General features: G+C 48.2%; 1 protein-coding gene across 2 annotated transcripts in view; it reads right to left on the bottom strand.

Annotated features, from left to right (window-relative positions):
* Positions 1-23,241, bottom strand: part of LOC142295128 (protein unc-93 homolog A-like) — a 592,827-nt gene that overhangs the window by 351,067 nt on the left and 218,519 nt on the right. For both annotated transcript variants that reach the window (XM_075338196.1, XM_075338195.1), the window contains exon 5: positions 3,704-3,918. In XM_075338196.1, coding sequence (XP_075194311.1) covers positions 3,704-3,918 — 215 coding nt within the window. The remainder of the gene's footprint in view (positions 1-3,703; positions 3,919-23,241) is intronic.

Below are 23,241 nucleotides of genomic sequence, written 5' to 3'. Positions count from 1 at the left end.
TGGACCCTAGGTCAAGAAGTAGCTTCAGGCGTCCTGGCAATTTACCCGACGAGGACGGAGCCTTCAAGATCCGTTCTCCACCCGCTCCAAAATCGGGGTACTAGCGCAATGAGGGGGATAGGACTTTCCACACATACGGTCCAGAAAATCCCAAGCGTGAATCCTGAGAGCAAGCTCACCCTGTTAGCCATACTGGGGAGTGGGACCCGATTAGTTTTACACTAAAGGAACCAACCAAAAGAAAAGGTGCCAAGGCAAAGGTCACAGACTAACAGGCAACACCAATGGGCACGGGATCCAGGCGTGCTCCCTCCAAGTGGCAGCGGTGTCAAGAACTTTGGTTTACCACAGCTGTCAGTGTCAGCGTTATTAGACTGAGTGAGTACACAAGTGACCCTTACCGTTTCAACAGCACCTCCCTGTTTCCTTCACCGAGTTCCGGGGCATCCCCCTACCCGTGGAAGGGTTAAACACCTAGCTGCCCACACCATCGCCACCGGGTACTCCTTATCGCAGCGGTGTTGCTCCATCTTACCACGCACCACAGGTGGCGTCACGAACTTTAACCAAATAGCCCCATGTAAATACTCCGTCTTTTACTTGAGTGGCCGACTCCCGGGACCCCTCGAGCCACCGTGGATCTAGATCCGAGCAGCCCAGCTGCTGACGCGGGTGTGGCACATTAGCACAGCTGAAAATCGTTTTGCTGATTAGAGAAGCTATAAAACTGACTTTCCTTTCAGCTAGTTGAGAATCTGGAGCATTACATTTGTTGGTGCCATTAAACTCTCAAAATAGCCAGTAAAAGAGAACTTTTGTCACGCTGTACCATGGGGTGTTATGGGGAAGTGCAATACAAACTCCACTAGATGGCAGCAGAGTGGAGAAAGAGCAAAATAAACCTGCCCAGAAGTAGTACAGTGAAGTCACCACAAGGTGGCAATAAAATAGTCAGACAAGCCGGGATGGATACTACAGGTCAAACAAAGTACAGAGGAGTAATAAAACTGGAGCGGTCTTACGAAGGTATTATTGGTGCAACAGGCGTTAAAGGCTTATTGTAAACAAGGGGTGCACCAAGATTGGTGATGGCTGGTGTCTTTTTATCTGTTGCGGAAGCTGTCAGTTTTGTCCAAGTGAGTTTCTCAGATTATGAGTGTCGGTTGTTTGGTGTTGCCTTCGTTCTGGCATTTTTCGGGGCCTTTTGGATCAGCGAGCTGGCGAAGCAGGAACACAAACTGCCAGGGAGGTCTGTTGCTGGATGAATGGAATGCGGTGTGGAGGTAGTGCGGTGCCCCTTACGGCGGTCTAAAACAGATCAGTATGGCAGAGGTCAGGTGGTTGAGCTCTCTAGTGTCCAGGGTTTGTCTGAATGTCCGGTTAGATGAGTGTCGTCATTCTTGGTGGTTAGGGGAACAAGGCCAGGTTCCTTTTTGCAGCATCAGGATGGATCGGCTCTGTCAAATTATCAATTTGTGTGTTTTTTCTGGAGGGGCCTGCAGTGTTGCGGTCTCAACAAGGCGGAGTTCGCCTCCCATTCCTGTAGGATTGGGGCAATGACTCAGGCTGCTCATTGGGGACTGGACACCAGGCAGAGTGTAAGATCAGCCACTAGGAGTCGGCCAGATACTGGTCCTATGTCAGGCTATCCATTTTCTGGCTTAAGCTTGGTCCTCATTGCCCCTTCCCCTCTCCCACCCCTTTTCCGGTTTATCACCTTGTGTTTTGCAGGACTTTCCCTGTTGGTATGGGTGCTGGGACACTTGTTCATTTATTGGAGCACTCTCCGGGCAGGTGTGAGACCAGATGGCCACCAATTGGAGGTCCCCAGGGCGACGGCCACGGTTGGATGGATGGGATTAGAACCATGTTGTGGAGTGAAGTTTTACCCCTTTGGCGCTATCACACTGAGTTGTACAGATCACCGGATATGTTGGTTCTGCACGCGTGGGAGGAATAACTTAGGCGCAAGGGCTGACAGGGACTTGATCCATGACATCAAGTGTGATTGCCTTAAACTTTTGTTTTCTTTTGGCTTTATTGCTCGTGTTGTCTGATATCATGGCACGCTTAGTTTGGAGGCATGCCAGGCCGGCGGAGCGGGTAAATAAGGCACGGGCCAAAGTTAACCAGGAGGTTGCTCGTTTCGTTTCATAGTTGGGTGGCATTGCGGATCACCACCAGGAACTGGAGTCTACGTTCCCAGAGTTTTTGCGGCGGCATGGATTCCATTTGAATTCTATTGGAAGCAACATGTTGACCTTGGGGCTCAGGGACGAAGTGGAGAAAGCTTTGCTGTTGTGGCGGGACTCGCACAGACAAGGGGTCATACGTGCTCGCTGTGGTGGAAAGGAGGGGGTATTTGAAGGTGGGGGTTTGCACAAAACAGTGAGGGGGGGAACCCACTGCAGGAATGGGTTACCCCTGCTGGTGCAATTGATTGGTAACATGGGTCCTTGCTGGGTTGAGTCTCAACTGGACATGGGTTGTGCAACATTCGGCTAGGTGCCCTCGAGCCAGTGTGGTGCGGCTGAGGGCAGGTGGTGGAGCTGATGTTGTAATCAAACTTTTTGGTATCTTCATTTACCCCTCCTCCTTTCAATTGTTTTTTTCATCGGGAATTTAAAATGTTATTTATGTTTTTTTGTTTAATAAACAGGGCTGCTGTGGCCTTTTATTTCCAACGTCATGCAGTCTTTGTAATTATTTTAGGTAAGAACGCGAGAAGTGGGTGGGGGGTGATGGTCAGTTGGACAAGGTAAGGGCCGACTAGTCAGACTTTCCGGAGTCAAGGAACAGCCCGGATTGCTGCACTGAAGGGGCTGAAGGGAAGGCAGCATGACTAAGGAGGGATGCTAGGCCTTAGTAGTAGTTAAGGGGTTAATCTGTGAGTGTTTTGTGTGAGAAAATTATAGGGTGGAGCTGTAGTGTCAGTTGGGATTTGGGGCACTCCGATTGGTTAAGGAGTGGTGTTAAGTAGGGGCAGTATATAAGGTCAGGTCCCCAGGGATGTTGGTCACTTTTACCTGGAAGGTGACCAGATTTGTTCCCGCCCACCCGCCCTGTAGCAGTTGGTTAACCAGCGTGGAGAAGAGGATGGAGTGACTTTGTCACAGCAGCGGGGGAAAGGAGGGGGGTATTTGAAGGTGGGGGTTTGCACAAAACAGTGAAGGGGGATCACAGTGCAGGAGCGGATTACCCCTGGTGATGCAATTGATTGATAACATGGGTCCTTGCTGGGTTGAGTCTCAGCGGGACATGGGTTGGGCAACATTCGGCTAGATGCCCTTGAGCCGGTGTGGTGCAGCTGAGGGCAGGTGGTGGAGCTGATGTTGTAATCAAATGGTTTGGTATCTTCATTTACCCCTCCTCCTTTTGGGTGTTTTTTTCATTGGGTATTTAAAACGTTATTTATGTTTTGATGTTTTGTTGTTTAATAAACGGGGCTTCTGTGGCCTTTTATAAACAACGTCATGCAATCTTTGTGTTTATTTTAGGTAAGCACTTGGGAAGTGGGTGCGGGGCTGATGGTCGGTTGGACAAGGTAAGGGCCGACTAATCAGATTTTCCAGGGTCAAGGTCGAACTTGACAGACTTATTTCTACCTTCCAACTTAAAAACTGGTAAACTATAAGCGCAGCCCTAATACATTTACATTTTTGATGGAGAAAAAATAAAAGAGAAAAAAGATAGTATAAAATACCTTTGTATAGTCTCCAGCCAAAAATCCTTGTTCAAAGCCACTCCACATTGTGAGTGGTATAAGCAGAACCTGTCGTATATCTTTCAGATGTCTGAGCGTTTCCAATATTTTCATCCAAAATGGTTCTTTTTTAATGTGTAGCTCCTTTTCTTCTTTGTTCAGATCAATATTATCGAGAAATACAGAAACTAGTAAAACAGCAAGCACACCACTACCTGAAAAAGTGTCAATAAAAAAGTAAAGAATTTAACATGTTACTTCATTAGTAAAATACTGGAAATATTCAATGATTACCATTTGAAGAAAGTATGACAATTCAAAGTGCAGAATTAGTAGGTAACATAGGCTTGATGTTTTTAATATGCTTCAGTGGTGAACATTTGATGATTACTGGTCACTTTGAGTGGTTTATGAAGTTTTGTTGTTGCAGAAAAGTCTCTTTAAGAATTGGAAAAAATATGTATTTTTTTGAAAGTTGCTAAAAGATACTTTCAATCTTCAAGAGTGCAACACTCCTTATGGCTTCAAGACCACTTCAGACTGATTAGACCAGCAGCATAATTGTGCTTGAGGTTCAAACTGTAATTTCTCTGATGCTGCAACCAAAGGAAGCGTTGCTTTTGCAGCATCTGAGCAGCACAGTCACGGGGAAAGCTTCAGAGCAACACTTTGCAAATATTGCAGTGAGTTGCAGGTGAATTACAGCTAAGGGAAAAAATAACTTTTTAAATCATCTTTCATTCCAAGAGTGAAAGAGGGAGCACTTGATATTTGTTTATAAGTGGGATTTGGATTAAGTGTGTGACTTGTGTTTAAGTGATTTTGGATTCAGGGAGTTTAGAGGGGAATAATTTGTACTGAATCACTGCTTATATTTATTTCTTAAATAGTTCATATTTTTGTCTTGTGCAATCCCCTTTAAGAAAATGTGCTTCATTATTAACAATGCCATCCAGTATACATCTTATCTCATATATGTGTTAGGTTATTGGAAATATGCCGCATCGTTTACAGTAACAATCTTTCTACAGCTGCTGTTCTGTTTCCATATCAATGTATATTGCAGTGTACTGCTTGGAAATTGAGAACATTGTAGCCCACAGTACTAAACAACACAGGCCACATGAGGTCACAGTCTTCCTTTATACACTTATATGACTCTTGTTTGGAATTTATGTAGAGGAGAGCGTTAAATATACTCCAGTCTGTTAAGGCCGGTTTCACATTCGCGTCATTTTGACGGAAACGGAATCCAGCACACATGCAGTACAGTTCATATATTTACAGTGGAAGCGCGACACCATGTGGACACATGCGGCTGTGTATGAAGCACACAACCCGCATGGTGTCACGATTCCACTGTAAATAAATGAACTGTACTGCATCTGTGCTGGATTCTGTTTCCATCAAAACAACGCAAATGTGAAACCGGCCTAAGAGTGACAAAAAAAACCCAGATACTTTGTTGACAAAAACTTAACAGGTAAATGTACTTTGTTTTGCTGATTTAGATTGCACTTTGACAGCATCAGATTGAGTCCAGGGTAGGGGTGGTGCCAGTATCTAGGAGAAAGTGCCTGACAGAGAGTGTGTGTGCTGAAATCTTGTGAGAGGACGTGTGCATTGTCATCCAGTGACAACCGAAGGGGCTGTGTGGGAAAAAAACCACTACAGGTAACCAAGGAAATCGTCCTGATTCAGTTCCTCCAGCAATGGAAAAGTTTGCCTCAGTGACATTGACAGTAGGGAGCAGAGTCAAAATTCCCAGGAGTAGGTATCAGTGATGCATCTGAAGGTTCCCACAGAAGTTGACGGTGGTACCACATATCAGTTGTTGAATCGCTACTTCCTCCTTGGCCACACAGATGTAGGATATAACTGCATCATTACAGTGACCGGACCCAGGCCACTAAGTCCTGAGCTAAAGCTCTGCCACAGTGCTCACAGTGGGAACATGCTTGCAAACGTAGTTTCCTGCCAAACTTTGTCAAGCAGACATAGGCACAAGATTTCATCAGTGCCCAACAGACTCAGTTCTCTGAGCAAATAGTATTTGAAAGGAGCTGCAGCAGTAGAAAAGTGAACACAATGCCATAGAGTCCATTTCTTAGGTAAATTACCTATAGGTGGGAGGAAAGGTTTACAGCTTTCCTGTTAAGTTTGTGAGATGCTGTGCTTCATCACCAATAGGCAATCTTTGACACCCATTTGATTATTCTTTTTTACTTGGTAAACTTCTCGGATACTGCATTAGGCAGGTTTATTATTAGGCAGCAATAGTAGAGAAGGAGAAAACCAGCTCACTTGTATAGGGACAAATCCCCACTAGGAAGCAGGGACAGTAACGTTGCTAGTGCAAAACAGTAGAAGAAAAGGAACTCCAGCTTCCATGTAGATAAAAACTTTTTCTTTTATTTCAAATTCTTAAAATCCAAAATTAAAGGACATTGTTCCAGAGGATAAGAGCAATATTCGTGATGCTACGCGTTTCAGATGAGGTGTCCTTTGTCAAAGCATATAGCTTGTGTTTTACCAAAAGCTCACCTTTAACCATTATGGACAGATTGGCACAGGTGGAATAATCATATATTCCCCAATAGAGGGGAAATTTAGTGATGAAGTGTGTTAATACGGTACCAACAATGGTCAAAGGTATGTGTGCCACCCCCGCGTCAGCAGCCGGGCTGCTCGGATCCGGATCTGCGGTGGCTCGAGGGATCTCCGGACCCGGGGGTCGGGGTCGCGCGGCCACTCGGAATAAAGGGGGAATATTTACACGGGGTGTTATGTTTGAAGTTCGTGATGCCACCCGTGGTGTGTGGTAAGGTGGAGTACCACCGCTGCAGTTGGGAATACCCGGTGGCGATGATGTGGGTAGCCAGGTGTTTAACCCCTCCACGAGTAGGGGGGATGCCCCGGGACTCAATGAGGGTGACGGGAAGGTGCCGTTGGGACGGTAAGGGTCACTTGTGTACTCACTCAGTCCAGTAACACTGACACCGACAACTGTGGTAAACCAAAGTTCTTGACACCGCTGCCGCTGGGAGGGAGCATGCCTGGATCCCGTGCCCATTGGTGTTGTCTGTTAGTCTGTGACCTTTACCTTGGCACTTAGTTTTGCTGGTTCGTCCCTTGAGTATAAAACTGGTCAGGTCCCGCTCACCAGTATGGCTAACTGGGTGAGCTTGCTCTCAGGGTTCACGCTTGGGATTTTCTGGACCGTGTAGTGGGAAAGTCCTATCCCCCTCGTTGCGCTAGTACCCTTATTTTGGAGTGGGTGGAGAACGGATCTTGAAGACTCCGTCCTCGTCGGGTAAATTGCCAGGACGCCTGAAGCTACTTCCTGACCAAGGGTTCACGTACCCCGTCGTGCCCTGGCCCCTGCCCGGTGATGGCACAAGGCCACTGGCTGTCCTCCTCGACAGTACGTGCCCCTTGTCCCGATCCCCTGCGACCGGGTTCCAGCTCCTACCAGGCCCAGACCAACGTCTGCCAACTAGTAGTTACAAGGAGCCCAGCTCCTGACCTCTCCTCTCGAGAGTCACCACTCAACTCACTGTCTCCTGACACGCCTGACCTCCCATTAACCAACCCCCCAAGTGGGCGACCCTATTCCACTCAGGTTAGCCACTGGTGTGTCTGGTGGTCGTGGTGCAGAGTGTTCCTAGGATTTTGATTAGCTTGTTCTTGGCAACACCAAAGGTCAGGGACCCGTAACCAAGGAGGAAGTGGATACTGTGCAGAAGGGCAGATTGCACAATACCCTGTGACGACCTGATAGGCCAGGGCGTCACATATGTACATAGAGATTATAATAGATTGTAATAAACATATAAAAATACAGTACATGTGTGTCAGACTTTACAAAAATATATCAATTGATAAAGATGTGTACAATAATTCGAGTAATGTTACAACAATGAAAATATTCACAAAAATGACAGTATATACAATACAAATACAAACTTTGATAACGCCCAAACTCATTGCAAGGACTCCATATATCAACACTGAATTTAACTTGAATTTTAGATGGAAATGGGAGAAATGAAGTATCCATGTAACCTAATATCTAATAAATGTACCAATTCAATAGTGATACATAATCGCCCTTCTTGAATTGAGTCCATGCGGTAAACAGGTACCCAAATAAAAAATCCAAAATGCCTCGCGGTTTAATAACCTTCTCTTGTGGTTATCGCCGCGATTCGACAGAAACACTTTTTCAATACCAGAAACCTTCAGACTGGAGGTGGACCTGCCGTGAATATTTATGAAGTGACATGCTATTTGCGATAAATTGGTAGAAGGGGTTAAAGAAACAATGTCTGTGACATGTTCAGAAAATCGCTTCTTAAGGGGGCGTATAGTGCAACCCACATATTTCAAATTACGTTGTGTACATTCCAAGAGAGGAACTATATTTTTAGTGTTACAATTGATAAAATGTTTGATACTGTGGGTTTTGCTGGAATCAAAATTAGAATATTTTTTGGATACCCTTGCATGAGCACAAGTTCTACAATTTGAACTACCGCATCTATAAAAACCCACAGTATCAAGCCATGAATTAGTATGAGAATTCGAAGAAAAAAAACTCGGTGAAATGATATTACCAATGGTCCTTGCTTTTTTAGCCACTACAAGACATCCAGGGGTTAATATTCTATGTAAAATGTCATCTTCATATAGAATAGGTAATGCTTTCATAATGAGCGCTTTGATTTAACTGAATTGAGGACTATATTGCAATGACACAACAGGTGATTTTTTGTTGTAATTACTAGATATTCTTGTTATGTATATTTTTTTGTTTATTTGATTTCTTGATTTTTTGGGTTTTTTTTGGAGAATGTTCATGTGCATTTCCACATCCATCTCAAATGAAATCTGTCTGGTTAGAAGGCAGACTGGGACTAAAGTCAGATTTGGTAATTAACATTTCTTCCCTTGTTTTTACTGAAACTATTTGATTGGCCCTTTCAAGAGTCCACTGAGTTTAACCCCTAGCTTGCAGCTTGTTTTTAGAACTATTCTATTTTTGAGTTAGACTTTGGGGAGTGCTATAATTCCTTTTGACACGTGTATATTCACCTACAGGGATAGATTTAATGATGTGTTTGGGGTGACTGCTAGCTGCGTGGAGTATAGTGTTACCAGCTCAGGGTTTAGTAAATGTGAATGTTCTGATTAATTCTCCTGGTACATCTGCGAGAGATAGATCAAGAAAGGAAATTGTAATGGGATCATGAGTGTGGGTGAACCTAAGATTGAATGGATTATTGTTCATATATATAAGAAAGTCAGGGATGGCAGACACATCTCCTCCCCAGATGAAGAGTAAATCATTGATGTGTCTGCCGTACCAAATAAAACATGATGTGAATGGGTTGCTGGCTGAAAAAATGAATTCATGCTCCCAATATGACATGACAAGATTAGCAAGTGAAGGGGAGTATTTGTCCCCCATCGAGACACCACGAGATTGCAAAAAATAGTTAGAATTGAAAATAATAAAATTGTTTGACATAAGGTAATGTGTGATGTGTAATATGTAGTCCCATAAATCCCTTGTGTATTCACTCCTATCTAAATGAAATTGAAGTGCTAGTATTGCAATGTCGGGGGGTATAAAGGGAGACATCTCAACCCAATCATGAAAATTGTTTTTCCCAAACTTTATGTTGAAAGCTCTCCAGCACGTCATGTGAATCTTTGAGAAAACCGAGAGTATTTTGAGCAAGTGGCTGGAGAAGAGAGTCCAGCCATTCACTTAGATGCTTGGTAACATAATGTATTCCTGAGATAATTGGGTGCATAGGTGGAGGATGGATATTTTTGTGTATCTTAGGTAACCCATGCATGAAAGGTATGCAGGGATGCTCTACTTTTAAATAGTCATGTTGTTTTTGACTCAATACACCTAATGATAATCCCTCTTCAATAATTTTATATGTGTCTACATTTAATTGAGGAGAAGGGTTAATTTTGATGGGTAAATAAGGAAGAACCACCTCCACTCTGAAGGTTTATGGTATTGAAAAAGTGTTTCTTTCTAACCGCGGCATAACCACAGGAGAAGGTTATTAAACCGTGAGGCATTTTGGATTTTTTATTTGGGTACCTGTTTACCACATAGACTCAATTCATGTAGGGAGATTATGTATCACTATTGAATTGGTACATTTATTAGATATTAGGTTATATGGATACTTAATATCTTTCACTTCCATCTAAAATTCAAGTTAAATTCAGTGGTGATATATGGAGTCCTTACAATGAGTTTGGGCACTATCACAGTTTGTATTTGTATTGTATATAATTTTTGTAAATATTTTCATTGTTGTAACATTACTCGAATTATTGTACACATCTTTATCAATTGGTATATTTTTGTAAAGTCTGACAAACATGTACTGTATTTTTAGGTTTATTACAATCTATTATATTCTCTATGTACATACCTTTGACCATTGTTGGTACCGTATTAACACATTTCATCACTAAATTTCCCCTCTATTGGGGAATATACGATAATTCCACCTGTGCCAATCGGTCATTAATGGTTAAATGTGGGCTTTTGGTAAAACACAAGCTATATGCTTTGACAAAGGACACCTTGTCTTAAACGCGTAGCATCACAAATATTGCTCTTATCCTCTGGAACAATGTTCTTTAATTTTGGATTTTAAGAATTTGAAATAAAAGAAAAAGTTTTTATGCACATGGAAGCTAGACTTCCTTTTCTTCTACTGTATTATTAGGCATGTTATAGCAATGCAGTGACTACATCTAGGCCTATTGAGTTGTGTAGCACAGTGGTCCTGGTCAGCCTTGACCGGGTGTATGTGTGGCACCCTGTTTCTAGTCACCCCAAATAATAACTACTTGTGTATTTCCATCTGTATAATATGTATTGTAAGCCTTAATAAGAATTTGGTTTTCTCTGCTGTTCACCACAAAACACACATTTTCATACACTCCCTTACTAGGGCTGATCTCTTGAGGAAAAACCAATGCTTGAATGAGAGCCTTAGAAGGAAATATGGGAGGAGGTAAAGGCAGTCAGAGCCAGTGTGAGGTGAAGTGAGGAGTGTAACATGGAGATGGTCCTGTCCTGAGGTAACTGCTTACAAGCTCAGCCAGCTACACATTGTCAGGGTATCAGTCCCTAGGCCACCAGTACTTTCAAGGTCAGTGGCAAACTGAGAGACTGCTATTAGCCATTTTATAAGGAGCAGTAGATTTCCTGGGAGAACAGTGGCACATGTGAATCTGGAAAGTTCTAGAAGAAATAGTGCGTTTTCCTTCAGGATTCCAGTCACCTGCTCACGAGAAGGATTTACAAATCTGGATTGTTCTTGTCTTGGAAATATCAGGATACCCAGATACCCATTCCCAGGTAGGGAAATAGTATCAGAGGAAGAGTACACTATAACCATACAGCAGAGAAGCCAACTCTCAGCAGGACAGGAAGTACCACTATCATGGAAAGCTGTGATAAATGTTCTGTAGACCTCCAGTAAAAAGTAAAAAGGCTCCCTGTCCTGTCTCTGGGTGAATTATTCTCTGCTATGTCATCCCTACCTCAAGATTCCCTAGGACTCAGCACTAGTTTGGGGGGCGAGAGGACAACCCTCTTTCACTGTGCATCACCACCTAACCCCTGGGGACCTCCAGCTGTGCCCGCCCATTCCAAAGCCAAACATCCCAACTGGCGTCATAAACTATTTTATTTATTTTATTTTCTTTCTCCCCTTTTTAAATATTATTTTTTACCCCCCCCCCCCCGTTACAAAAGCCTGTCTCTCGCACCCGCTACGGCCACATCGCCACTCAGATCCACCACCGTCACATAAGAGATCTACCGGGAGTGACACATATGTGAATCTATCTGGGTTCTTTCTTCTGTTATGGAAAAGCGTTTTATCCAAGTTTTTCAGTAAAGAGTTCTTTTGGCAAGTGTGGTGTTTGAGGTTTTTTCCTTTTTCCCAGTTTTGATGTATCATTCAGAGCTCACCCTAATACAACGTCTACATAAGTAATCCTTAAATAGTCAATTGACTGTGCATACTGTGCTGCAAGATTTGTGCACATTGTACATTTGGAAGCACAGGTAGATGAATAGCTGGCAACACTAAGATCCATAGATAATATGTAAAGGAGTTTGCTGCTCTTTCAGCAGGTACTCGCTAGGGCAGATGTTAAGGAGGATCTTAGTATGGAGCTTCAGGACAGTGAGACAGCTAGCTGGTTGAAAGTTAGAAGGCCCAGCAGTGATAAGAGTCCCAGGGAGGCTGGTCCCCTGGAACACCCCAACAAGTTTGCTAAGTTGGCAGATGAGGGAGTGTCAGTACAAGGGTAGCACTGCTGTAGAAGGACACATCAACCGAAACCCAGGGAGTATTGTCTCCAGAATAACCGCATAAAAGTGAGGGTTAAGTGTGTGTTTATATGTAAAATACTGCCTAAAACCCATCTTATGTGATAACATGTGTGAGGCTAATGAAAATGTAGAGTTCATATGGGTAGAGATTAGGGAAGGGAGAAAGAAAAAATACTGATTATGATTTTGTTATAAGTTTCAAAATAAAATGGAAGCGTAGAAAATATTCTCATCAAGCAAATGGATTAGACAGCGAATGAAGAGAAGTCATTATGATGGGGGACTTCAACCACCCTGATATAAATTTGTGAGCAGAAGCTTGCAGGTCCAACAGAGAAAACAGGTTTTTGACAACACTAAAAGACAAATACCTTTCACAACTGGTTAAGGACCCAAGAAGAAGGTCGTCACTGCTAGACCTAATATTAACTAATAGGCCAGACTGCATATCAAATATTTACAAGTTCGGGGTCACTTTGATAATAGTGATCTCAAAATAATAAGTTTTAATGTATCCTTTAATAATATGTACGGTTGAGGGGCTACAAGAACACTAAACTTCAGGAAGGCAAATTTCCAAGGTATAAAATATGAACTTAGTGCCATAAATTGGGACAATGTCCTGAGAAATAAAATTACACAAAGCAAACGGGACACTTTTCTAACCATCCTGAATAGGTCCTGTGCACAATATATACTCTATGGGAATAAACAAGCTAGAAATAGGAGGAAACCACTATGGCTAAATAGAGCTGTAAGGGGCACAATAAATGATGAAAAAAAGTGTTTAGATAATTAAAGCAAGAGGGTAGTGTAGCACACAGTCCCGGCATGGTATTCCCACTCGTCCCCGCTCCCTGGCCTCAGCGGGGGCTCTCTCCCTCTCACCTGCCCAGTCCAAGCTCTGCATTCCCACATGCCCCCGCTCCCAGGCTCCACCAGCGTCCCCATCCACTCCTCTTCTGCCTCGGGGTCTGCCGCAGCCTCCTCCTGCTTCCAAGCTGTGCGCACTGCTTCTGTGAGTGCCCGTAGGGTGCGCACGCAACCACACCCTCTTCCTTAAAGGTGAGCTGGTGTCCCATTACCCAGAAGCTGTTCCTGAGGTCACCTGTTACCTTAAAAGTATTTAAATTCACCTCTCCTGAACATTACTGTGTCTAGTCCTACTACCAGTCTCGTGTGTTTAACCTCTGTCTTATCCTAGAGCCTGCTCTCTTTTACCATCTCTGTGCTGCCACGTCAGAGCCACTATCTCCATGCTGCCACGTCCGAGCTACTACCTCTATGCTGTCACATCAGAGCCACTTCCTCTGTGCTGCCACGTCAGAGCCATTTCCTCCATGCTGCCAAGTCTGAGTGACCATCACCGAGCTGCCATCACGAAGCACACCTGCAGCGGACTTTAAGAGACTATCATCTCAGGTCCCTGGCTGCCATGTATTTAGGCCTTCTGTTCAGGTGCCAAACAATCCCTGCATAGGGGTTCGCCGCTGGCTGCTCCTTCAGTGGAGTTCAGTGCAAGATCCAATGGGTCCACCCCCAAGACGCTCGCCCCCCCTCAGCGACCATAACAAGTAGTGAGGAGGCATTAAATTATTATAGAAATGTAAATAAATTCAGTATAAAGCAAATCAAGGTAACAAAGATTGAGACAGAGAGACACATTGCCAGAGAAAGTAAAAATATTTCCAAATTATTCTTCAACTACATAAACCCTAAGAAACTCAAAAATGATAGTGTTGGCCCCCTCAAAAATAGTTTGAGAGACATGGTGGTAGAAGATTTTGGAAAGATCAATCTGCTAAACGCTGTACAAGAAAATGCTGTTGTGACGCCCTGGCAAAAACAGGTAGTCACAGATGACTGTACCCCCACCAAGGGTACAGGAATCGCCTCCTCCTTGGGATTCAACACCACATCTCACACACAGGGACACCAGCCACAAAGCCCAGTTGCCCCCCCATGACAACCAGGACACACCAGTGGGCGGGACCAGGCGGATGGGAACGCCCACCTAGGGGTCTTGAGGTGACAGGGGGAGGGAACACAACAGTGAAGTCAGTCAGTCAGTCAGTGGAGTTGAGTGGAGTTAGTGAGTGGAGCTGAGTGGACAAGGGTCGGAGCCCTTGGACCACGGGAGAATCGACTAGGTGGCAGATGGCAGGGTTGGGCCACAGGCGACGGAGATCCGGTCACGGGAGACCCAAAGTGGTCCGGGGCAGGGTTGTAGCCCACCGGTACCGACAGTGGGAATCCGATCCGGAGGCTGTGCACAGGCGGGGTACCTGGACCCTAGGACGAGGCAAGCTTCAAGCCTCTTGTTAATTGACCAGCGGGACAAGGTTTCAGGCCTTGTGTCCAGAGAGAAGCCCGGAGAGCAAAACGGCAGCCCAACCCGGGGGATAGGGTGTCTGCCAGAACGCACTAAAATTCCAAGGGTCAGATTTTGTGGGCATGGCTCCCTCTGTACACAAAACCACAGGGGAGCGGATTTCTCCTGTTCCAAGCGGGTTAAATCAACACACAGCAAGACACAAGTGCAGGAAGAAGGGTCCCTACCTTGCTAACCCGTGTGCGGGACCAGCACACCTCTCCAACGGCAACTGGCATCCGGCCTTGGTTTACAGTGCGGACTCTGTGTTCATTATTCTTAATCGTGAGTACACCGGTGTCATCTGGTCCAACCTGCCGCCGGCGCCCCACCACTACTCCCCACCTACACCTGGGCCCCGGGACTACGCCTCCCCTACCCATGGAGGGGATACCATCTTGCTGCCCCACACCATCGATCCCGGACACTGGCACCAGAGGCAGCGGCGGTGCCATCATCTCGTCACCGCAACCCACGGGTGGCGTCACAGACAAAAACTATCTCCCCTGTAAATACCCCCCTTTCACTGTTGCGAGGACAGGCGGTTGCATGAGCCCCGGGTCCGGTCACTACTCGAGCCCCAGACACAATCCCAGATCTGAGCGCCCCAAGCAGCTCCTCTGCCATGGAGCGGCACCTGTCCGCGACAACAAAAACCTGGCGTCACGAACAGGATTCTTACCCCATCCGTGACCTGGATGACGTGCACCTTACTTTGAATTCCGTAAAACGCTGCAAAATCTTGAACGGCCGCCATCTTGCCCGCGATCTTTGGCGCCAAAACAACGTCATCATCTTCTTATCCGAAAAGGGCGCAAAGTCGAAGCCCCGCCCCCTAAGAATGCGGGTGGAACCTGATGACTCCCAAAGCAGGAAGTTGCAAAGGACAGTTGGTCACGCGAGACTGCTGTTGAAAACCAAGGGGGAGAGGCATGTAATCCGGAAAAATGTCTGCGCCGGAAGAACTGGAGCCCAGCCGTCCTGTGCCCGGAACCGCTGCCTGGCTGGAGCGAGAACTAGCCCGGTTCTGTGTCCGGGTGCAAGTACAGTCCCTGCAGCAGATGGTGGACTGGAAAGCAGAAATACGGAGAATGGTGGCAGCAGTATGGGCCTATGAGAATCAGGCCGTGCACACAGGGCAGCGATGGGAGATGGGAACGCCGACCCCTTAATCTCACCGACCTGTCCAGAGCCGGAACCCGTCGTTAGTCTGGTTGTGGAGCACCAGCCAATCCGGCTCCCTGAAGCTGCATCACCACCGATCATTCCGCCTCCGTTCCCGCTGATGGACCCGGTTCCTGGAGTGCTGGCCCTGGAGGGCTGAGTGAGCCTCAGGACCCCATGCAGCAGTAGTAGTTGAACAGGGACCGGAACCCGCAAGTGAGTTAAAAGTTTCAAGTTTTAAGTACTGTACCCTTGTTGAACGTCCTCATGTTCCGTGGAGGAGGCCATCTGGATCCCCAGGTGGAGGGTGGCAGGACAGTTGCAAGTTAAACAGTTAGATGCCCCATTCTTGTTGAACGTCTTCATCCCTGCCTGCTAAAGATGAAGAGACCATCAGGGGTCGGAGCCATTAGTGGAGGATGGAGCCGTACCAGGTTAAAAAGAAAATGCAGCTGCCCCCGTACCGCAGAGAACTGGAGAAGGAGTCTCAGGACAGTGCAGCACTGTGAGAGAGGGTAGCACTGGGGACCCGTGTTATTGTGGAGAGGAGCTGCAGCAGGAGTTTACCCCGGTTAACAATTAAAATGGACCATGGTTTCAGGACTGGCGAAACCACCCCAAAAACTTTCTTGGGTCTTGTAAATAACCCCCATCTACCTTCTTGTTCCCCCACCGCCAGGTGGCGGCACCCGCTGGAGAGATCGGTTGGAGAAAGGGCCTGCAGTGGAGTCGGCCGAGGCCCAGTCACCACGGAAACTGGTGACTACCCTCCAGGCCAAAGGGTTCTGGTCCATGGGACCCTTTGGGGTGACACAGGGTGCAGAACTTTTGCCCAAACACTAACTTGGACACCCACAGGAACCCGGGGACGCTGTGGCACCGAGGGTGGGTATAGGTGTTTTGGGTGGCGGGACAAAAGGGAAAAGGTAGATGACAACAGGTCAGTAACGCATGCATGTGCCGATTTACCCCAGCCAGAGCCTAAAGCAGGCTTTACATGCTGCCATCTCGCTAGCGAGATTGCAAGCAATCATACCCGCCCCTGTCGGTTGTGCGACACGGGCAAATCGCTGCCTGTCACGCATAACCTCACTTACCCCCATCACACAGACTTACCTTCCCTGCGTCGTCGCTCTGGCCGGCGATCCGCGTCCTTTCTAAGGGGGCGGGTCGTGCGGTGTCACAGCGATGTCACACGGCAGCCGTCCAATAGAAGCGGAGGGGCGGAGATGAGCGGGACGTAAACATCCCGCCCACCTCCTTCCTTCCGCATTGGCGGTGGAGGCAGGTAAGGAGATGTTCGTCACTCCTGCGGTGTCACACACAGCGATGTGTGCTGCCGCAGGAACGAGGAACAACATCGCTAATTAGAAGAGAACGATTTTTTGTTTTAGGACCACCTCTCCGCGGAAAACGATTTTGGCTGCTTTTGTGATTGTTTTAGGTCGCACATAAGTGTCACACACTACAATATCGTTAAGGAAGCCGGATATGCGTCACAATCAACGTGACCCCGACGATAAATCATTAACAATATCGTAGCGTGTAAAGCCCGCTTAAGTCCAGTGTTTCGCCTAGTGAGCATGCTCAGCCTGATAGTGCCATTTCTGAGGCCAAGTGCTCAGTTCAGGCTACTGAGCATGCTCCTACACTTAGTGCGAAAAGCCTCTTTGCACAGGTACTTGGACATCCTGCCGTGTCTAAGTCCTGTGTTGTGCCTACTGAGCATGCTCAGGCAGATATTCTGATTTCTGAGACTGTTGTTCAGGCTACTGAGCATGCTCAGGCACTTAGTGCATCAGAGGCTAGATCCGGTAAGGACCTCACTGGGCATGTCCATGAGCTGGCAGGCCCTGATAGGGCAGAGGGCATCAGGTGTCCTGATGATGTGGCCACTCCAGACTGGCTCGCGGAAGCCCGCCCCTATGACCTGGCACCTTAACATTGGTCGTCAGACGATGACTGGTGAGGTGTTTGGGGCGTGGCTGCCATGAGGTCATCAATGACGTGGCGGTTCCGGGTAGGCCGCTGGTGATGTCGCTGATGATATGGCACTCTGATGATGATGATATGGACCCTGGAGGTGCAATTGTGGTCCACCCTGGGTTTGGGGCAGACCCAGGTTATAAAAGGGGCTGGAAACAACATGGAGGTGTGCAGTCTTCTAATATGCTTGTTCTGAGCACACCTCCATGTATAGAGCTCATTGTTTGGAAGCGGTAGGTAGGGTTAGGCAAATGGTGCCTGTCACGCCAAGATTTGTGGCTCAGCACATCAGAGTCAGGCGCCGTGCTACCCTCTTGCCGTTCCAATCTTGCTGCAGCAGCCCAGTAGCATTAACTGGGCTGCGGCTGCTGCAACACCTGTCCGGTTGTGCCCCCTACGTGCACAGACAGCGTATCTCAGGACCCCTGTGGTGTTAAGGCCTGCGACACACATCCGTGCTGCCGGCACGTGTTTGTCATTTTTTACATGAACCGGCGGCACGGAGACACGTTAACCAATGCTACCCTATTGTAGCAGGCACACACACGTAAAACCACACGGAACGTGTGTCCGTGTGCGTTTGTGCGTTTTTCAAAGCGCTGACATGTCAGTGATTTCTCCCGCAGCACGGGTGTCACACGGCCCGCACCCGTACCACACGGGTGTAGTGTGGATGCGGTCCCGTGTGACACGCGCCGGAGAAAACACACATGTCAGTGAAAAAAAAAACATTAACTCACCTTCTCCAGCCCTCCTGTCTCTGCCGCTGCTGCCTCTTGCTGCCGACCGCCGCTCATTATTCTCATTGAATATTCACTTCACTGCCTGGCAGCAGCAGCAGCGGGGAGACGGGAGGGCTGGAGACCGAGGATCAGCACCACGGACAGCAGCGCGGACATCAGGAAGGACCAGGTGAGTATGTTAATTACCGGTTCTACGTGTGCTATCGCGGATAGCACACGTAGAACACACGTGTCACGCACGTACCAGAGACACGTACTTACCTGCACGCAACACGCAGGGAAAATACGTGTCTCTCGGCACGTGCGTGAATTTCACGTGAGTGTGGCAGAGGCCTAAAAGGGAGTTCCTGGGCTGGGTGTGTGGACACTGTTATCGACTTCGGCTTCCCAGTCAACGCTACTGGTGTGACCACCTGGTCTGACGTGTCCTTCACACACGTGGCCAGCTGAGAGGTGACCAGAAACGCTGATCGGAGGACCGCTCGGCCTGACGTGTCCTACACACTTGGCCGACAGGGCGCTTTCGCGGCGGTTTTCCGGTTAACGCTACCTGGTCACCACCCAGCCTGACATGTTCCCTGCACACATGGTCGGTGTAGAACCAGGTACACCAAAACGCTAACTGAGTTATCATCCAGTCTGATGTGTCTCTACACACAAGACCAGTTCCCAGGTCTCCACTAAGCCACCCAGCTCTGTATTCTCTGCCTAACCTTCGGGTTGCCAGCAGCTCCTTTGTCATCTGGGGCATGGTGGGTCCCAACTGGCGATTGGGATATTTACCACCTTATCCTGATCTGCCAGTCCCCCCGTAACAGTAAGACTGGCATGGCGGAGATACAGCAGCTACGTCAGTTCATACAGCAGCTTGAGGCCAGAGTGAGGTCTCTGGAGCAGTCTGCTCTTGCTGCTGGTATGGATGATGTGGTGGCTCGAGCGGCCGCAATGGGGTCTGCCACCAAGCCCACTCCACCCCAGGCATGTAGGGGATTTGTGAACCAGTGCTCAATCCATCTAGAGCTGCTGGCTGCACGGTTTCCTACAGAGAGGTCGAAGGTGGGGTTTATCATCTCCTTGCTCTCTGATAGAGCACTGAAGTAGGCTACACCATTGTGGGAGAGGAACGAACCCGTCGTTCAGGACTCTGATGAGTTCTTGGAGTCCATGCGGCAAGTGTTCCTGGGGCCTCAGGTCGCTCGTCACTCGGCCTTGCAGCTACTGACTTTGGAGCAGGGGTGTACCTCCTCGAATCAATATGCTGTAAGGTTCAGGACACTTGCTGCAGAATTAGGGTGGTCAGATAAGGACCCTCATTCCACTTTTTTGGAAGGGGCTGGCCTCGCATGTCAAGGATGCGTTAGTGTCCTGTGATGTACCAACTTCCCTTGAGGGTCTTATGACACTGGCCACCCAGATTGACCTGCGACACTCCAAACATCAGCTGGAGCGCATGTCAGAGGGTCGTTAAGCGACTGAGGTGGTCTCTCCCACAGCACCTCCCTTAGAGGACATTCTTGTTCCTATGGACAACTCTAGGGTTGGTGAAGCTAGGTCATTGAGTCGCAAGGGTACTTCCTGTTTCGCTTGTGGGCAGTCCGGTCATTATGCCAACCGTTGCCCAAAGAGTCAGGTTAAGTGACCGCGATCGTTGACCATAGCTGGTGGCAGACTGGATCAGGTGTCATCCATTAGGGTGACGTTTCCTGTGTCCATATCCTTTACGGGGTCAACCTGGTCCACACGGGCATGTGTGGACACAGGGGCTGGGGGTAATCTTATCTCCTCCTCTTTTGTCCAGCGGCATGCCATCCCTCTGGTGCAAATGCCAAGGCCAGTGAGAGTCCGTGTAGTGGATGGGTCCTTTTTACCCAAGTTAATTCACCAACGGACGGTGCCCATTACCCTTGCCATGTCATCTAGGCATAGGGAGAACATTTCGTTCTGGGTTCTCCCTAAGGGTGCAGATGATATTCTGCTAGGCATGCCTTGGCTGAAGCGGCATTCCCCACATATCGAGTGGTCATCAGGGGAGATTGTGCGGTGGAGCGAGTTTTGTAGCTCCCACTGCATATCTCCATCTCCCGCCCATCGAACAGTGGTACCTGTGGCGACTACAGACCATCCGAGTGGGGGGGGCCGCTAGAGGGGAGGGTACTGTTACAAATTGGCGCCGCCATAGCCGCAAGCTGCCTGCTGCGGTTCCAGTTCTTCCCAGGCGCCGACCGCCGTTTTTTGGCCATGCCTCGGGTTGGCCAGCTGACTGCTTTTTCCTCCAAGTCTAAGTGTGGAGAGGCAGCTAGTGTGCATGCATTTGCCGATTTACCCCAGCCAGAGCCTAAGTCCAGTGTTTTGCCTAGTGAGCATGCTCAGCCTGATAGTGCCATTTCTGAGACTAAGTCCTCGGTTAAGGCTACTGAGCATGCTCCTACACTTAGCGTGAAAAGCCTCTTTGCACAGGTACTTGGACATCGTGCCTTGTCTAAGTCCTGTGTTGTGCCTACTGAGCATGTTCGGGCAGATAGTCTGATTTCTGAGACTGTTGTTCAGGCTACTGAGCATGCTCAGGCATTTAGTGCATCAGAGGCTAGGTCTGGTAAGGACTTCACTTGGCATGTCCGTGAGGTGGCAGGTCCTGATAGGGCAGAGGGCATCAGGTGTCCTGATGACGTGGCCACTCCGGATTGGCTCGCGGAACCCCGCCCCTATGACCTGACACCTCACCATGGGTCGTCAGACAATGACTGGTGAGGTGTTTGGGGCGTGGCTGCCATGAGGTCATCAATAACATGGCGGTTCCGGGTAGGCCGCTGGTGATGTTGCTGATGACATAACACTCCGCTATTGGACCCTGGAGGTGCCATTGTGGTCCTCCCTTGGTTGGGGGGACCCAGGTTATAAAAGGGGCTGAAGACAACATGGAGGTGCCCAGTCTTCTCATATGCTTGTTCTGAGCACACCTCCATGTATAGAGCCCATTGCGGCATAAGCCTTTGTTTGGAAGCAGTAGGTAGGGTTAGGAGAACGGTGCCTGTCACGCCAAGATTCGTGGCTCAGCACATCCGGGTCAGGCACCGTGCTTCCCTCTTGCCATTCCAGTCTTGCTGCAGCAGCCCAGTGGTGTTAACTGGGCTGCGGCTGCTGCGCCACCTGTCCGGTTGTGCCCCCCTACGCGCACGGACAGCATACCCCAGGACCCCTGTGGCATTAACAGGGAGTTCCTGGGCTGGGTGTGTGGACCCTGTTATTCTCTTCAGCTTCCCAGTCAACGCTACTAGTGTGACCACCGACCACCTGGTCTGACGTGTCCTTCACACACGTAGCCAGTAGAGAGGTGACCAGAAACGCTAATCGAAGGACCGCTTGGCCTGACGTATCCTACACATGTGGCCAACAGGGCGCTTTTGCGGCGGTCTTTTGGTCAACGCTACCTGGTCACCACCTGGCCTGACGTGTTCCCTGCACATGTGGTCAGTGTAGCGCCAGGTACACCAAAGCACTAACTGGGTTGTCGTCCAGTCTGACATGTCCCTACACACGTGACCGGTTTCCAGGTCTCCACTGAGCCACCAAGCTCTGTATTCTCTGCCTAACCTTCGGGTTGCCAGCAGCTCCTTTGTCATCTGGGGCACGGTGGGCCCGACTGGCGATTGGGATATTTACCACCTTATGATGATCTGCCAGTCTTTTCAAAGGCGTTTCATATGGGGCTACATAACATGTTGGTACATAAAATGAGAATTCTGGGAATAAGGGCGGCGTCACACGCTATGATATATCGGGCGATATGTCGTCGGGGTCACGGATTCCATGACACACATTCGGCATCGTTAGACATATCATAGCGTATGACAGCTACGAATGACTGTGGACGAGCAAAAATACTCACCTTATCGTTGCTCGTTGACACGTCGTTCATTTTCAAAATGTCGGTCCTCCTTCTGTGCTCCGGTTGTTTATCGTTCCCGAGGCAGCACACCGTGTGACACCCCGGGAATGACGAACACAGCTTACCTGCGTCCCGCCGGCAATACAGAAGGAAGCAGGTGGGCGGGATGTTACGTCCCGCTCATCTCCGCCCCTCCGCTTCTATTGGCCGGCCGCTGTGTGACGTCGCTGTGATGCCGATTGTCCCTCCCCCATCAGGAAGAGGATGTTCGCCGCACACATCGACGTCATCCGGGAGGTAAGTACGTGTGACGGGGGTTAACGAGTCTTTGTGCGCCACAAGCAACTAATTGCCCGTGACGCATAAACGACGGGTACAAGTGCGATCGCTCGTGCGATCACATGATAGATCATCCCATGTGACGCCGCCCTAAGGGAAAATGTGTTAATTGGTTAAGAACTGACTCAGTGATAAGAAGCAATGGGTAGTTGTTAATGGGACACACTTGGACTGCGTCACTGGGCTGGATTAAAAGTAGGGTACTACAAGGGTTAGTTTTGGGCCATCTTCTTTTTAACATATGTACTAATGACCTTGTAAAGTGCATACAGTGTAGAATTTAAACATTTGCAGATTATACTAAACTCTGCAGGGTAATCAATACAGAGGAGGGTAATTTTGTATTACAGAAAGATTTATGTAAGCTGGAGGTGTAGCGTCCCTGAACCCATCAGGGCACTACAAGGTACTGCATCCTTGCAAAGATGCAGGGCCTACCCCCAGGGACCTGGAAGACCAGTGCCAGTAACAGCAAAACACATTATAATCCCAGGTTTTCCCCCATCCCCACAGACTGGTGACAGACTAGAATTAGACCCAATGGATGGCCACCCAGGGGTGGAGCCGGTCCAGTCCACTAGACAAAAAGGGGAGGGAGGGGACAGACAGACAGTAAGTGGAAGTGAGAGGATATGGACGTAACTGCACTGACACGGGAGTGTA

Source organism: Anomaloglossus baeobatrachus, chromosome 3 (assembly GCF_048569485.1).
Source record: "Anomaloglossus baeobatrachus isolate aAnoBae1 chromosome 3, aAnoBae1.hap1, whole genome shotgun sequence".
Classification (NCBI taxonomy): domain Eukaryota; kingdom Metazoa; phylum Chordata; class Amphibia; order Anura; family Aromobatidae; genus Anomaloglossus; species Anomaloglossus baeobatrachus.
The sequence above is the reverse complement of the archived record's forward strand: the minus strand, read 5'-3'. Positions and strand labels throughout refer to the sequence as shown.